At 36.3% G+C, this 16,062-nt stretch overlaps 1 protein-coding gene across 5 annotated transcripts in view; it reads left to right on the top strand.

The window, feature by feature from the left end:
- The window catches only part of RTTN (rotatin), a 231,755-nt gene that overhangs the window by 141,918 nt on the left and 73,775 nt on the right, over nt 1-16,062 (top strand). For all 5 annotated transcript variants that reach the window (XM_062201793.1, XM_062201792.1, XM_062201791.1 and 2 more), the window contains 2 exons: nt 7,981-8,170; nt 13,515-13,606. In XM_062201793.1, the coding sequence (XP_062057777.1) occupies nt 7,981-8,170; nt 13,515-13,606 (282 nt within the window). The remainder of the gene's footprint in view (nt 1-7,980; nt 8,171-13,514; nt 13,607-16,062) is intronic.

Here is a 16,062-nt window from a genome sequence, read left to right as displayed (position 1 = left end):
TTATTGTAAATTGTCAATCACTTTCCCACTGGCTCTTTGTAATTTCTTTAACATTGCTATCTGATTCCTTGTTGCTCATTGAGTCTGTGAAGTTCTGTTCTTGCTATATCAGTCCATAGTACATCACAGCTCTTTCATTTTTGGATCACTACCTTTTAAGGGAGAAGTCTATAAATATTGATCGTGTTCTTGAGCTACCTCCCTCTGTCAAGGAGAGAAAGCAGTCGGTATCCAAGTGTCCTGGAACTGGGTTGTGGCTCCCAGCTGTCCATAGATTTGTAAACTCCACTGTGTGACTAGGAATGAGTATTGCTGAATGTAATGGTTCTACTGTTGGTTTTAGTTTGAGGAGTGTGTCACAAAGCCACATCATGGCAAATGTTAAAGTTAATTAGAACAACATATCTATTGATCAAAAAAGGGTTGTCTGTGTAGTTTGTTTAAGTTCATTTCTGTAAACATTCTTTGAGTGTCTAAATGTTGGGGCTTCACAGATAATCATTTTTAGTGTTCTAGGACTTAAGGCCTGCCAGGAAAGACAAATACCCAGGGAACATTATTATACTATTATTTTGTTTAATAATGGTAAATTATACATAATTTTTATAATATTAAAGTTCTTTGTGCTTAAAATTTAAATGTGAAGGTAATAATGGGTTGTTGGTGTGCAATACAAGTACAGTTGGTCTTGCTTTAGCTCTTTTCTGCATTTCTGATAGGACTTTGGATTGTACATACACTTTATCTTTGAAAAAACTTTTATTTTGAAAAATTATATTTATAGGAAAGTTATAGAAATAGTACAGATTTCATAGACCCTTCACTCAGATTCCCCAAATGTTACTTTATCACATTTGTGTTTCATTCTGTCTAGCAATTTTTTTGTTGACTACTAGGAGAGTCATAGACATAATGTGTCTTTTCCTCTGAACATTTAAGTGTGAGTTTCTAAAAGCAAGAATATTCTATTGCCTAATTCCTCAAATTACAAAATTACTCAAGTGTTTCCAGTTATCCTACTACTGTCCTTCATAGCATGTGCTCATGTGTTTGCCTGCACTCACACAATCCAATCCAGGATCTAGCTTTCAAGATAGATATGGCATATCATTGCCATATCTATTCAATTTATTTCATCTCAAATAGTTTCTAAATCATTAACATTTATGATCTTTGCATTTTTTTAAAGATTTATATATTTACTTGAAAGTCAGAGTTACACAGAGAGAAGAGGCAGAGAGAAAGAGAGGTCTTCCATCCGCTGGTTCACTCCCAACAGCCAGAGCTGTGTTGATCCGAAGCCAGGAGCTTCTTCTAAGTCTCCAGGAACTTGGGCCATCTTCTTCTGCTTTCCCAGGCCATAGCAGAGAGCTGGATCAGATGTGGAGCAGCCAGGAGTTGAACTGGTGCCCACATGGGATGCCAGCACTGTAGGCGGCAGCTTTACCCACTATGCCTTGGCGCTGGCCCCAATCTTAGCATTTTTAAGAATGCTGGCTACTTGTTTTTTGTAATGTTCTTCAATTAAATTGTCTCTTTCTTCATCATTTATTACAGATTATGTTTTTTTTGGGCAGAAAAATGATAGAAATGATATGAGCTTAGGGTATCATACGGGAGATATTGTATCATTTTTTCCCATTATTGGTGGTAATAACTTGGTTGCTTAGTTAAATTATAATCGGCTTGTTGTCTGTATTGTGGAGTTTTTTCATTTACAAGGAGGTCCTTTAAGACCATGTAAATAAGTTCTCGTAAAACCTTCTTTTATTAGTTTAATTTCTTTTTGTTATTCCCATCTGAAATAGTGATTACAGAATGGTTGTCAACTGCTTTTCTAATTCCATCATTATTTTTGACATTTATTATATTCTTCTGTAAGGAAGAACTTTCCTTTGTTCCTCATTTACTTATATCAATTATGGACTCAAGGATTCTCAGTTTATTTGATGTGCTATAATCTGTTTTTATTGTGATTTGTTTAGAAGTTTGAATTGTTCTAGCTTTAGTCAGGAGAAGTTGGGAAGTTTCTTTGTGCTTTAAACATATCTTTATCAATTTTTGAATATTTCCTTACTTTTTGAAATAGCAAGATATTCTAGACTTTTTCAGCCCTAGTTTAGAATTGTGAATTTGCTCAGAGCACCCTGATTTCAATTCATGGAGATTGATATTTAGCAGATAAGATGTGGGTCCTACATTTGCTTTGTTTTTGGGGTGTCTTTGCTTCCATGCCCTCTCAGTCTGCAAATGTGTTTGTGTGTGTATGTTTTAGACAGTTGACCTGTATGTAGTTGTAGTTTCTATGAATTATTTTCCTATCTAGCAAATTTTAATGTGTTCATCATGAAGCATTATGTGTATTAATTTCACGAAGTATTGATTACTTGGTGAAGTGTTAGTATTTTAATAATATTTGTAATTTGTGTATAATTAAGGATTTCTAGTGTATTTGGGGTTATTTTGAATTATTATAGTTAGATATTATATAATTAGAATTTTAAAATTTAGTATATATCAAAATAATCCCCTCTTGAAAAATTAATTTTCTATTGTTCTTCCTAAATAATTGTTTCTTTGCCTCTAGTTCCTTTTCAGTTGTAGTTAAATGGGTACTTTAGCATTATGATACTAGTAATCAATTATGTTTGAAATTAAAATTCTAGTTTATTGAATCCTTGAACACTTTTCAAATTAATTTGAACTTTCAATGACATAATGTGCAATTTTATTTTGCAAGTTTATTTGTAAAGGCAGCTGGGACTTGATTTGTTTTCTTTCCTTGTGTCCTGCTCTTCTCCAGCTCCCTGGCAGTTGAGCAGATGGTCTGGCTGACCCAGCACTCACCTGAGGCAAGACTGGCAGCCATACAAACATTGCCAGACAAGGCAGTTAGGCTGTGTTAATTTCCCTCCTATTTCAGAAGTCCACCCTGTCAATCACTGACGTGTCTGTGGAGCATGCCTAGTACATGCTTGGAAAGCTCCCCTGTTTTTGTCCGTACCATTTGTCATCTGTGGAGAGCCTGAGTCAGGCCTTCCTTTGTGCTTATTGCTGGCCTTGGCTCCCTTGCCAGGAGTGAAATTTTATTGACAATACACCATTGCCACTAGAAAGCTTTGGCATATAGAGAATGGGGTTTCAGGCTTAATGTTTAAATAAATCAATAAAAAATAATGGCTATGTAGTATGTACCTATTCTAGATCATTTAGCTTTCTTTTGAGAATATTATGAATGTACTCATTTTATGAAATGTTAGACATTTTTAAACAATACATATGGTTAAAAAGCTAATATAGCTTATAATGAAATTCACTGCCTCTCCATTCACAGAGGCAGCTTTATTTCTGATTTTAATTCTTAAGTAAGTTACTCCTATGTATCTAAATAGTATTTTTGCAATAATGTATTCATTCCTTTATTACCTTGATATATGCAGATTTAGTTAATTTACTCCATCTCCTGTAGATATAGTTGTGTTGTTTTCAGATGGTTCGTTGGTCTTCTCTGCAGTTTCTGGTTTTCTCAACTTAGTGTTGTGTCTCCTGGCCCCATTTAGAACATGAGTAAGATGTGGCTAGGATATTTTCACTCTTTCCTCAGTCTTTTCTGTCTCGCTTTTAATGTTAATGCTGATCTTTGCTAGTTTTTCTTTTTCTTGTTTGTGCTTTGTGAGAGTTGATTATGTTTACATTCTATTTGGCATTCTGACTTTTAATTTTTTTTTTTTTTAATTTTTGAAAGCCAGTAATTCACTGCAGAGCAACTTGGTGGTCTCTGGTTGCTCTCCCTTATCTCAGAGCTGGGCTATTGAATACATAGAGGAAAAATTCCTAGATGTTTGTATATGTGAGGATACTTCAGAAAGTTTGTGGAAAATGACATTAAAATATTTGTTTATTTTGGTGGAAAAAAATTGAAATACATGCATTTGTGAGATCTTCAAAAAGTTAATGGAAAATGCATATTTTGAAAGAACTATGCATGAATTTCAAAATTTTTGGTACCAGAATAAACTTACATTTTAATTCAGTTTTTACCATAGACTTTTGAAGCATTCTTTAATGTTTATATGTATGCATACATTTGTGTGTGTGCATGAGTTTTAAAATTGATTTATTTCCCCTACCCGCCCTGAATTCCTTATTTGTGTTTTTCTTGCTGTGTAAATCCATATCATCCCTAAGCTCTTTATCATCCTTTCACTTGTGCTAGAGTCCCTTTACCTAGTGAGCATCCTCAAAATGACTAAACCCCTACCCAACAGGTACATAAGAGGTAAACTTCATGACTTCTTACATATTTGAAAATGTCCTTAAATTGCATTGGATTGATAGTTTGGCTAGTTACCAGATTTTAGGTTGAAATCATTCCTCCTACACATTTGCCCCACTGTCTTTAGCATCTGGTGCTGTTGGAAAAAATCATTCCCATATAATGTTTCTTAATTCTTTATGACCTTTCTTTTACCATCTTTTTTTCTATGGTATATTCTGTGGTATTCTACAATTTTATGATTGTGCATCTTATTTTATTTCTCTTGCTTTGCACTTACTGAACTCAATTTGAAGACTTTGACCTTCTGTATTTTTTGGTTTTGACAAATTTTTTGCACATATATATTGAAAATGACTTGCTCCTTTTCTGTTAGGTTTTTTCTTTCCAGAGAACACAGTTTCATATTAGATCCTTTGAACTGATTTTCACTGTCATATGTTTTATATTTCTGTGTCTTAGTCTTTACACTTTTGAGAGAGAGAGAGAGAGAGAGAGAGAGAGAGAGAATGAATGAATGAATGAATGTCTTCTATTTGGCAGTTCACTCCCCAAACAGCCACAGTGGCTGGAGCTGAGCTGATTAGAAGCCAGGAACCAGGAGCTTCTTCTGGGTTTCCCATGAGGGTGCAGGAGCCCAAGGACTTAGGCCATCTTTTACTGCTTTCCCAGACCATAGCAGAGAGCTGGATTGGAAGTGGAGCAGCTGGCATTTAAACAGGCGCCTATATGGGATGTCGGCACTGCAGGTGGTGGCTTAACCCACTACACCACAGTGCAGGCTCCTACACTATTTCCTAAGCAATTCTTTTTTTCATAGCCTTTAGCTTGTTCATCTTGCTATGTTGAATAATTTTCACCAAGACTTATAGGTAGAGGAAATAAATCAGGTTCTAATATTTATTAGATAGATTTAATTATAATTCTATCTGTTATTAATGATTCCTTTGTTTTCCAGATCTGTTTTTTCCTTTATATTAGGGAGAACTAGAAGAGAAAATGAAGTTTTAAAATGTATTAATTGAAAGACAAATATAATTGGGTTAGATTCTTTATTACTCTGACAACTTTACAATTTAGAGAATTGCCAGAGTTCTGATGTCATATTTACGTAGATAATTTATAACTTTTGAAAATACTTCTGACTAAATAAAAGTTGGATTTTAGAACATGGTGGGTTTGTAACCCTTACCCTCCTGGAAGATGGTATAGCCATAAGCCTTAGTGGGCTCTTTAATGGAATAAAGAATGCATAGATTTAATAGCTTTTGAAGAGCTGTAAATACTCAAGTTTTTTCTGTTTTTCAGATTTATATAGTTTACATTTCTTCCCCTATTTTCATTAGACCTTTGTGGATTTATGAGTGTAATTTTGATAAGGTAACAATTATATGGACATAATTTTGCAAAAATAATAATTTTGTACAATGTATATAATAAAATATTTTAAATTTGTGCTGATTATTATTAAATATACTTGGACAAATCACTTTTATTCTACTTTACTAATTGTTTTATTGATTTATTGGACTTATTAGAGAGCTTGAAATTAATCTAGTAATTGGAAATTCCTTCCTGAATTACCATATTGAGGGTTTTAATTTGTGATATTAAGCAGTTATGGTAAATCTCTTGTGCGTTTGACATGTTTTCAAGTTTAATAATGTTAAAATTTGCTTAAAATAGAGAATATTTTGTATTTATTTACTTATTTTTCAAAGATTTATTTTATTTATTTAAAAAAGAGTTAGAGAGATTGAGAGAGAGAGGGCTACTGTCTGCTGGTTCACTCCCTAAGTGACTGCAATTACCAGAGCTGAGCTTATCTCGAGCCAGGAGCCACGAGCTTCTGGGTCTCCCACATGGGTGCACAGGGTCCCAAGGACTTTGACCATCTTCTACTGCTTTCCTAGGCCATTAGGAGAACGCTGGTTTGAGTTGAGTAGCTGAGACTCCAACCTACACCCATATGGGATGCCAGCACTGCAGGCTAGGGCTTTAACCTGCTGTGCCACAGCATTGGCTCTCAGAACATTTTAAAACTATGAATGTTAAGATTATATCTGTGTGGCCGGCATCATGGCTCAATAGGCTAATCCTCTGCCTGCGGCGCCGGCACACAGGGTTCTAGTCCCAGTCAGGGCACTGGATTCTGTCCCGGTTGCCCCTCTTCCAGGCCAGCTCTCTGCTATGGCCCGGGAGTGCAGTGGAGGATGGCCCAAGTCCTTGGGCCCTGCACCCACATGGGAGACCAGGAGAAGCACCTGGCTCCTGGCTTCGGATCAGAGTGATGCGCCGTCCGCAGCGCGGTGGCCATTGGAGGGTGAACCAATGGCAAAAGGAAGACCTTTCTCTCTCTCTCTGTCTCTCACTGTCCACTCTGTCTGTCAAAAAAAAAAAAAATATATATCTGTGGTTTTGGACAAATATTTCACCATGGATAATGAAATAAAGTAATGCATTAAAAGACCACATTGTCTGTAATTTATTGCTTGGTTGATAAACAGGAACTGCATGAAACTGTTCTTTGCAATTCCCATTTTATCTGTTTCCTCTAGACCTTTGAATTTAAAATGACAGTAACCATTGTGTTCTCCCTGGTTGATAGTCTTACTTCTTATGCAAAATCCAGTTTATGAAGAGTAAACTCATAGTGTTGAGTAGAATTATTAGAGCATAAGAATTAACAGCTTCATAATCATAAAAGGCATTTAATATTGAAGTATAAGTTTTAATTGTAAGATAATGTCTTAAAGAAGTGCAAATGAAAAGTGTTAATATGGTTAGAATTGTTAATATTTTTAGTGTAATTATACTTTTCACTTGTGAATTGCTTTATCTTCTTGAAGAGTAACTTTTGATATCTGTTTTCTTTCTTGATGGGAAGGGTAAGAGAAGAGACACATATAATCTTGTGGTTAAAGGTGAACTTTGAGCATCTTGACAATACCCTCCTTTCCTTTTGCCACTTAGATTTCTATGTTATTTTTTTATTTTCGTTTATCATCAGTTTTTGTTGATAATTATTTATTGATTATTGATTATCATTTTCACAAAATAGACATTTATAAACTTATGATGAGATTATTTGTAAATTTAGACTCCAATCCTCACTGATTGGTTTTTGCCATTGGATATTTCAGGGAAATTACTGAATGGCAATGCAAAAATTATTGGAAAAAAGCACAAAGAAATAAAAGTATGTATTTTTCAGATTCTTCTTAGTCTCCTAGTGGGAGATTTTTGTGTGTTACGCACTTTTTTTCCATGTCAGAATTAATTCAGTGGTAAGTAACTTGGCAGATTTTGCTATGGGTATTGTTGAGTATATTAATTTTATCTGGTTTACTAATAGGGACAAAATACTTTTGAACATAATTGCTTGGCCCACATTATTTCATTTGTTCTAATAATTATTATCTTACCTTTCATGTAGTTGAAAAAACTACGTCTATTGTGTTTGTGGCTCAAGTATGTAATTACGTGGCTGAAGCATTGTCAGTGAGAGTAGATCATCCTCTGCTTTCAGAAGGTGTTTAGGAATTCGCCCTTGGTTAGGTGGTTGTTCCTGGTGAAGGACGAAGGCACAGTGGCAAGAGCATGTTGGAGTCTGGGAACCATTCCTTGAGCGAGGACACTGGGTCTTTCTGAAGAACGTGGTGATGAATCACGGTTTGTCTATTCTTTTTTCAACTTTCCTCCAGGGCCCCTCTGTACATGATGAAGACTCTGGCCTGTCACTCATAGGAAAGCCTGCCCTTCAGGCACTTTTGTATCACTGCCATTTTTATGAACATTTGAATCAAATGACAAGACATTGTTATCTAGGACAATATATATTTGACTCAAGTTTTCCTGCTTTTGATGGAACTTCAGAAGGCAGTGATCCAAATGGTAAGTTCGACATCATTGGTTTTACAAAGTATCTTGAAAACACTTGTGTTTATTAAGAGTATTTGGAAATTAATGAAAAGTATACAGCAAAACCATGTGTCTCTAGTCCTGCTACCTAGATAATACCCTTGTTATGTTAGAGTTTATTTTTTTCTAGTCTTCTTTCTCTGTTGCTTTTGTTTGTTTTACATAGGGTGTCATATCTTATGTGCACTTTTGTATTCTCTACTTTGAATGTTGCCCAATCATTTTTATGTTATAAATTCTTCATGGGAACTATTTTTGATACCATATTAATGGTTCATAATTTATATTATGCCCTTCAGTAAAGTTTTATAATTTTTTTCTCTACTAATGTATTGAACTCTTTGGGAATGTCACCTCCTGGGTAGTATAAACTCACTCTTATGAATGAAACCTTTTCCCACTACATTTTCTAATTCATTTTGATAATATATCTAAAGGTACTTTTTTGGTATATTACTCCTTTATTAAAATTTCTTACTAAAACATTTTTACTTCTATTTATAGATTGTATTTTATTTGAAAGCATCAGAATTTTTTTTTTTTTTTGACAGATAGAGTTAGACAGTGAGAGAGAGAAAAAACAGAGAGAAAGGTCTTCCTTCCATTGGTTCACCCCTCAAATGGCTGCCACAGCCAGCGTGCTGTGCTGATCTGAAGCTAGGAGCCAGGTGCTTCCTCCTGGTCTCCCATGCGGGTGCAGGGCCCAAGGACCTGGGCCATCCTCCACTGCCTTTCTGGGCCACAGCAGAGAGCTGGACTGGAAGAGGAGCAACCAGGACTAGAACCTGAGGTGCCAGCGCTGCAGGCGGAGGATTAGCCAAATGAGCTGTGGCGCCGGCCAAGGCATCAGATTTTTAAAATATTTTTATTAATTTTTTGGGAAGGTGAGGTGAGAGAGAGAGAGCAAGCAATCTAATGTTCAATCTGTTGTTTCACACCCTAAATGACTGCAACTGCCAGGGCTGAGCTAGGCTGAAGTCAGGAGCCGGGAACTCCATTCAGGTCTCCCAAGTGGGTGACAGGGACCCAAGCAGCTGAGGCATCTTCTGCTGCTTTCTCAGGCACATCAGTAGGGAGCTAGATCAGGAGCAGATAAGGTAGAGCTTGAACCAGTACTCCGATACGGGATGCTGGCATCATAGGCAGCGATTTAACCAGCTGTGCCACAATGCTGACCCCAAGCATAAGATCTTAAAACATATAAATAATAATATATCTCATAATAAATAATTAAAAATAGCTTCGATTTTGAAATTAATTTTTTGCAAGTAATTTCTTAGATATTTCAGTTCAAGAATAGTACAAAAATTTGAAAATGTTAACATTTTTTGCTTATTAACTATCCCATGTGTGTATGTGTGTATATAGATACATATAAAATTTACTTGTTTATGTGTATTTGTGTCTGTGTATTTTTCTGAGCTATTTAACAATAAGTCACAAACATGAAGTTCTTTTACTCCCAAATATTTAAGGGTGAATTTGTAATTTATTTCTGTGTTTAATTTTCATAGAAATTAAGAGTAAAATAACATTAGGCAAAGTTTTTGAATATTTTAAATAAATGTCCCTGTTAGGAAAGTAACTCATCTAATTAATTGGGTTCCTTTGGATCTGTGTTATGCAAAGTCTGGCTCTAGATCCAGTGATGTTGGCATGTTGTGTGAGCTTGTTAGAAATGCTCATTCATGACCCCATCCTGAATTTGGGCATTGGAATCTCAGACCATTGCTCAGGAAACTGCTTTAACACATCCTCGATGGTTATGCATACTGAAAAATCTTTCTGATCAGCCACATGGCTGACTAGAGAGGTACCTGGCACATTTCCCTGCATAATGGTGGACCAAAAGAAAGAAAAAAACAATGACTACAGGGCCAGTGCTGTGGTGTAGTGGGTAAAGCCGCTGCCTGCAGTGCCAGCATCTCATATGGGCACTGGTTTGAGTCCCAGCTGTTCCATTTCTGATCCAGCTCTCTGCTATGGCCTGGGAAAGTGGTAAAGGATGGCCCAAGCCCTTGGGCCCCTGCACCTGCATGCAAGACCCAGAAGAAGATCCTTGCTCCTGGCTTTGGATTGGCACAGTTCCAGTCGTTGTGGCCATCTACGGAATGAACCAGTGGATAAACGACCTCTCTCTCTGCCTCTGCCTCTCTGTGACTCTGCCTTTCAAATAAATAAAATAAATGTTTTAAAACAAACAGTGACTTCACCTGAGTATTTGAGGCAGAGTGCCAGAGTAGAGTTGGGATCTGCGAGAGATGTCGTGGAGCAGGGAGATTCAGATGGCCTCATAAAGAAAGGGAACTAAGCACATAGTGTCCATGGTCTGATGTCGTAAGGTTAACCCTGAACTAGGAGGGAGTTTGCTTAGCAGGTAAAGGGTAAACAGGAGGTCCCCAGCAGACCCTGCTCCCAGCATGGATACCTGAAGCATATGCTACCAGAGAAACTTGTAGACCTCTTAGGTCCTGAGCCCAGTTTGGGGAGCTCGTTGGGTTATCACACTGCATTACCTTCAAGGAAGCTAATGTTGTACCCTGTACCACCCAGGCTTTTGCTGCAGGATACCATCCTGAGACCCTACTCACTAGGGTTGCAGTGAAGCAGCTGGGCAACTGTCCCCAACACACTCAGCCTTGTGAACCAGTGAGTGACCCTGCCTAGCCTCCCACAGACCCAGAAGATACCTGGGCAGCTCACCCTGAGTGACTTGGTCTACAGAGGTTCTCAGGAAACGGTCAAGCAGTCCTGTCCACCTGCTTGCATTCCCCAAAGCAGCCAGTGTAGCCCCACTTGCTCACCCTCCATCCTGGAAGTAGATAGGCAGCTTACCCTGAGTATCATGACTCATAGAGGCCACAGGAACAAGATGTGTACCCACTCTTGCCCCTGAGAAGCAGCAACTGGGCATCTTGCCCTGAGCCAGGTAGGTCCTTGGAGGCTCTGATGCATCATTTGTACAGTCCTTAGACAATTATGAGTGCTGTTTCTGCTCTACTGGTATGAATGGCCCCCATGTGGCCCTCAGACACTGACAGGCACCCTGCCCCTTTACCAGATGGTAATATGCTGATTCCACCTGGGACCATTGTCGGCAGAGCAAACCTGAACAGACCAATAATTAGTGAGATGTAATCAGTAATCAAAAGTCTCTTAGAAAACAGCCTGATGACTTCACTGCTGAGTTTCACCAAACATGTAAAGAATGCCAGTTCTCAAGCTATTCCAAGGAATTGAAAGGGACGGAACTCTCCCAAACTCATTCTACGAGGCCAGCATTATCCTTAAACCAAAACCAAAGACACAGAAGCAAGAACAACAAAAAGAAAACTATAGAACAACATCCAAACATGGATGCAAAATTCTCAGCAAATATTAGTAAACCACATATAAAGAAAAGAGGAATCCTCAAAAAAATTAGAGAAAATGTGTTAGAGCAAACCAGTGGATGGAAGACCTCTCTCTCTGCCTCTGCTTCCCTCTAACTCTTTCAAATAAATGCATCTTTTAAAAAATTACCAATGACACTCTTCACAGAAACAGAAAAAACCCTTATAACATGTGTTTGAAACCAAGAGACCTTAAATACCCAAAGCAGTCTTGAACAAAAGCAGCAAAGTTTGAGGCATTACAGTACCAAACTTGAAAACCAACTACCAAGCTACAGTAACCCACATAGCATGGTAGTGCCATATAAACAGAAATGCAGACCAGTGGAACAGGATAGAAAACCCAGAAGTCTATCTGCCTATTTATAGCCACCTTTGTTTTCAACAGAGACAGCAAGAACAGGGAAAAGAAAAAGCGCCCTCAAAATTCACACTAGGAAAATTGGATATCTGCTGGTAGAAGAAACTAGACAGTTAGCTATAATCATATGTAGGAATAAACACAAAATGGATCAAAGACTTTAAGTCCTGAAATTCTGAAATTACTTGACAAAAACTTGGTGAAAACACTGTAGGACATTGGTTTTGGCATTGATTTTTTGGATATGGCCCCCAAAGTACTGGCAATAAAAGGAAAGTTGACAAGTGGGGTTACATCAAACTAATGATCTTCTGTATAGCAAAGGAAACAACAGAGTGAAGAGATGACCTGCAGAACATCATAAAACAAAAACTGAGTTAAAATGGAAAGGTGTCCTAAATAGATGTTTTTCAAAAGAGAATACACAAAGTATTTGATGGAAGTCTATGAAAAAATACTCAACATCATTATTCATCAGGGAAATTCAAATCAAAACCACAACAAGGTGAAAACACCCCAGTTAGAACAGATGTCAAAAAGAATATAACAGATGCTGGTAAGGATGTAGAGAAAGGAGAACTTTGATACACTGATAGTGAGGATGTAAGTTAGTATAGCCATTATGGAAAATAGTATGGCAGTTCCTCAAAAAACAAGAAATAGAACTACTATGTGATCCAGCAGTCCATCTACTGGCTATGTATCCAAAAGAATTGAAATCAGTATGTCAGAGAAAAACCAGCACTCTCATGTTTATTGCAGCACTGTTTCTAATAGCCAAGATAGTCAATCAACCTAGTTGTCGTGGATGGATGAAAGGGTAAAGAAAATGTGACATCTCAAAAAAAAATTTGTACCTATGTATATGTATCTTTTAATTGAACTTCCATTAACTTTGTGAAGGACCTTCCTATACACAATGAAATTATTATTCAGCCACAAAATTACAGTGAGATTCTGTTGTTTGCCTCAAGATAGATGGAAGTGGAAGATATTATTTTAATTGTAATCAGTCAAAGAAAAACAAATACCACATGTTTTTACTTCAATATGGAAACTAAATGTTGATATCACAGAAGGAGACAGTAGAATAGTAGTTACCTGTTCCTGGGAAGGGTGTAGAGAAGGAGGCATGAAGAGAAGATGGTTATTGGGTAAAAGAATATAGCTATAAGTGGAATAACTTCTAATTTTCTGTAGCACAGATAGCTGTGATTGAGAGCAATTAAGTCAGTCTTTCAAAATAACTAGTAGGGAGATTTTTAAATTTTCCTCCAAAGAAGAAATAATTTCTGAGGTAAAGGATAACTCAGTTACACTGATCTGATCCTTACATGTTGTATACACATAGAAAAATGTCAACAAAGAACCTCATATATATATTCAACTACTATGTACCATTAAAATAAAAATTATATTTTTTTAAAAAAATAACTCATTCCTTAGTTCTTGATTGGTTTCCTGTAGTGAGTATTTATTTTTTATTTTTATTAATTAATTTATTTTGCTAATTGTCCCTGTACCCAGGAGAGTGTCCGCATTAACAGTGTTCTTGTTGTCACAGGGTTAGATGACTCATTGAAGTTTTGGATGGCTTCATCTAGGATGTCCAGTCAAGATCGTGATCCCAGTTCTCTGTCCACCTCAGAAACAATGGTACTTTTCACATAATGCTTAAGTGCTTTATTTTAACTCTGAAAAAATGAGACAAGATAGATACTAAGATTAAGGTTATGATTGTGATAACTATGATTTGAAGTACTGTCTGTGTAGAATTCTTTTAGCTGTTACCTTAAATCCTTTATATTTAACCTATACACCAGCTGTGTGTAGTAGATATTTTTTTACTTTTCTGTGAAGGAGTCACTGAAAACTTTAATAACTGTGATCAATAGTGCCATAAGTAGCAGGGTTGGAATTTGAACTAGGGTTTGCCTCACTCTAGAATAGCTACACTGAATTTCCTTTTGGTTGGGAGTTTTCAACTCCCCTTTTCTACCTTTTTTGATAGAACCAGGAATACCAGAATATCAGAATATTTCTCATAAGTAATGGCAGGGACAAATGTTAAAAAATGGTTACACATGTTTGATTACCCTGAGATTTTGCTTAAGGACAGGGTACTGTGAAGAAAGTTGACACATGTGCATTATTCCAGTGTGGTGCTGAGGATGATGGGAGCTTCTCTTGATTATCTGAAAAACCTGAAAGTAAGCATAGCTGCCTATCTGCCTGCCCTTCTGCGGCAGTTCTCTTGTTGCGTGAAAGTTGGAGACACTAAGTATTTATAAATGATGGCTCCTAGTAGTTTTCAGTTTTAAGCCTTTTTTTTTTTCATATTTAAGAGAGAAGAGTTTGTGTTCAGTGCTTGATTGAACTGTCAGGTGGAAAATAGGATGATTATCTCAGTACCACTAGATGTCATGCTTTCCAAGCTAGAGATAGCGTGTATCTTAATAACGTTTAAATGCCAATATGAGTTGTACTAATTGGTTATTTAATTCCCAGTAGTATGGCATCAATATGTACTTAAAAGTAGATCTTCTTAAGTTGTCCTATTGATAAAAGGCTATAGACTAGCCTAGAAATCTTTGCAGCTTGCTTTCCTTTGCTTATATTGTATGCAGAAAAAATATATAGTGGTTGCTTTAACTCTGTATTGTCTTGGGTATTTTATAGACATCACTCGAGTTGTGTTTATCCTACACAAGAAGACCTAAATGCAGAAATGAAAAGCAAATCAAAGTTGTGTATTCCTCTCCTTTATGATCACACACGACACAGGACGGGCCACAGTTAGAGATTCTCTGAGAATAACTTTGGAAATATGCTATTGTGATCGTTTAAAAGTAGGAGCACTGCATTTAACATATAGGTCTTTAACTTGTTTTTGTTTGAAAGTCACACAAATATTTAGAAATAAAACCAAAGAGTTTTTTTTTGAAGGATTGTTATATAGTCCAATATAACATTTATTTCTTGTTTTTCTTGGAGACTAATGTTTTTTAGAACTTTTACGTTCTTAGCTCTTTTCTTTTTTTGATGGCTAGAGGGTGGTTATAAACAAATTTTGGATTTGCTGGCTTTTATTTATAAAAATAATCTAATGATAATAATCTAATAATCTAATTCTACTAGTGGCTATGTTTTCCTTACCATGCTAAGATTATATGTATCTATGTTACAACAGGAGAAAAATCTGTAGAGTTTATTCATTATGCCAGTATCACTTTAAAACAAATCAGTCAGTACTGAGCAACTAACATTTTCAAAAATATAAGAAAATGTTGAAGTTAGAAATTGTGATATAAGTTAGGTGATGTGAATCTTGCAGATAAGCTTACCTGTTTGTCTATATCGTTGTCTTCTAGGATTAAGTAGACATAAAACGTTCCATACTTTATATTTTGTAATTTTTTAAAAATTTTCCTAGATTTGCACTCTTTTCTTATACCACAATTCCTTATTTTCTTCTTTTATACTTTTTTTCCTTAAATAACCTGTTTAAGTAGTGATACTGCTTTTGCTGAAAGAAGTTGAAAAACATAATAAAATCACATGTCAAAATATCCAATTTATAACTTTCAAAAATGTTCAAAGTATTCAGTGAAGCCATTTGTTTCTGTGAGGCAGAATACAGAGAAATTCATTTTTTAACATTGTTGCATTTGCTAACATGACAGAAATTGTTGTCTTTTTATATTTCAGTTAATGATCAATAAACTTTCCCTTCCCTCCCCTCCCCTCTGCTTCTTCCCTCTCCTCCCCTTCTCTCCTCTCTGCTTCCCTCCCCTCCCCTTCTTCCCTTCCCATCTCCTCTCCCCTCCCCTACCCTTTTTTTTTTTTTTAGTATTTTTTCCTATTTCTTTCTTTAATGTTTTATAATTTTCATCATAGAGATCTTTGAGGTCCTTGGTTAAATTTATTCCAAGGTATTTGATTCTTTTTGTAGCTATTGTGAATGGAATTGATTTTAGAAGTTCTTTCTCAGCCATGGCATTATCTGTGTATGCAAAGGCTGCCTTGATTTGTGTATTGACTTATATCCTGCTTACTTTACCAAACTTTTCTGTGAGTTCCAGTAGTCTCTTGGTGGATTCCCTATATATATA

The sequence above is a fragment of the Lepus europaeus genome, chromosome 9, assembly GCF_033115175.1.
Source record: "Lepus europaeus isolate LE1 chromosome 9, mLepTim1.pri, whole genome shotgun sequence".
NCBI classification, from domain to species: domain Eukaryota; kingdom Metazoa; phylum Chordata; class Mammalia; order Lagomorpha; family Leporidae; genus Lepus; species Lepus europaeus.
The sequence above is the reverse complement of the archived record's forward strand: the minus strand, read 5'-3'. Positions and strand labels throughout refer to the sequence as shown.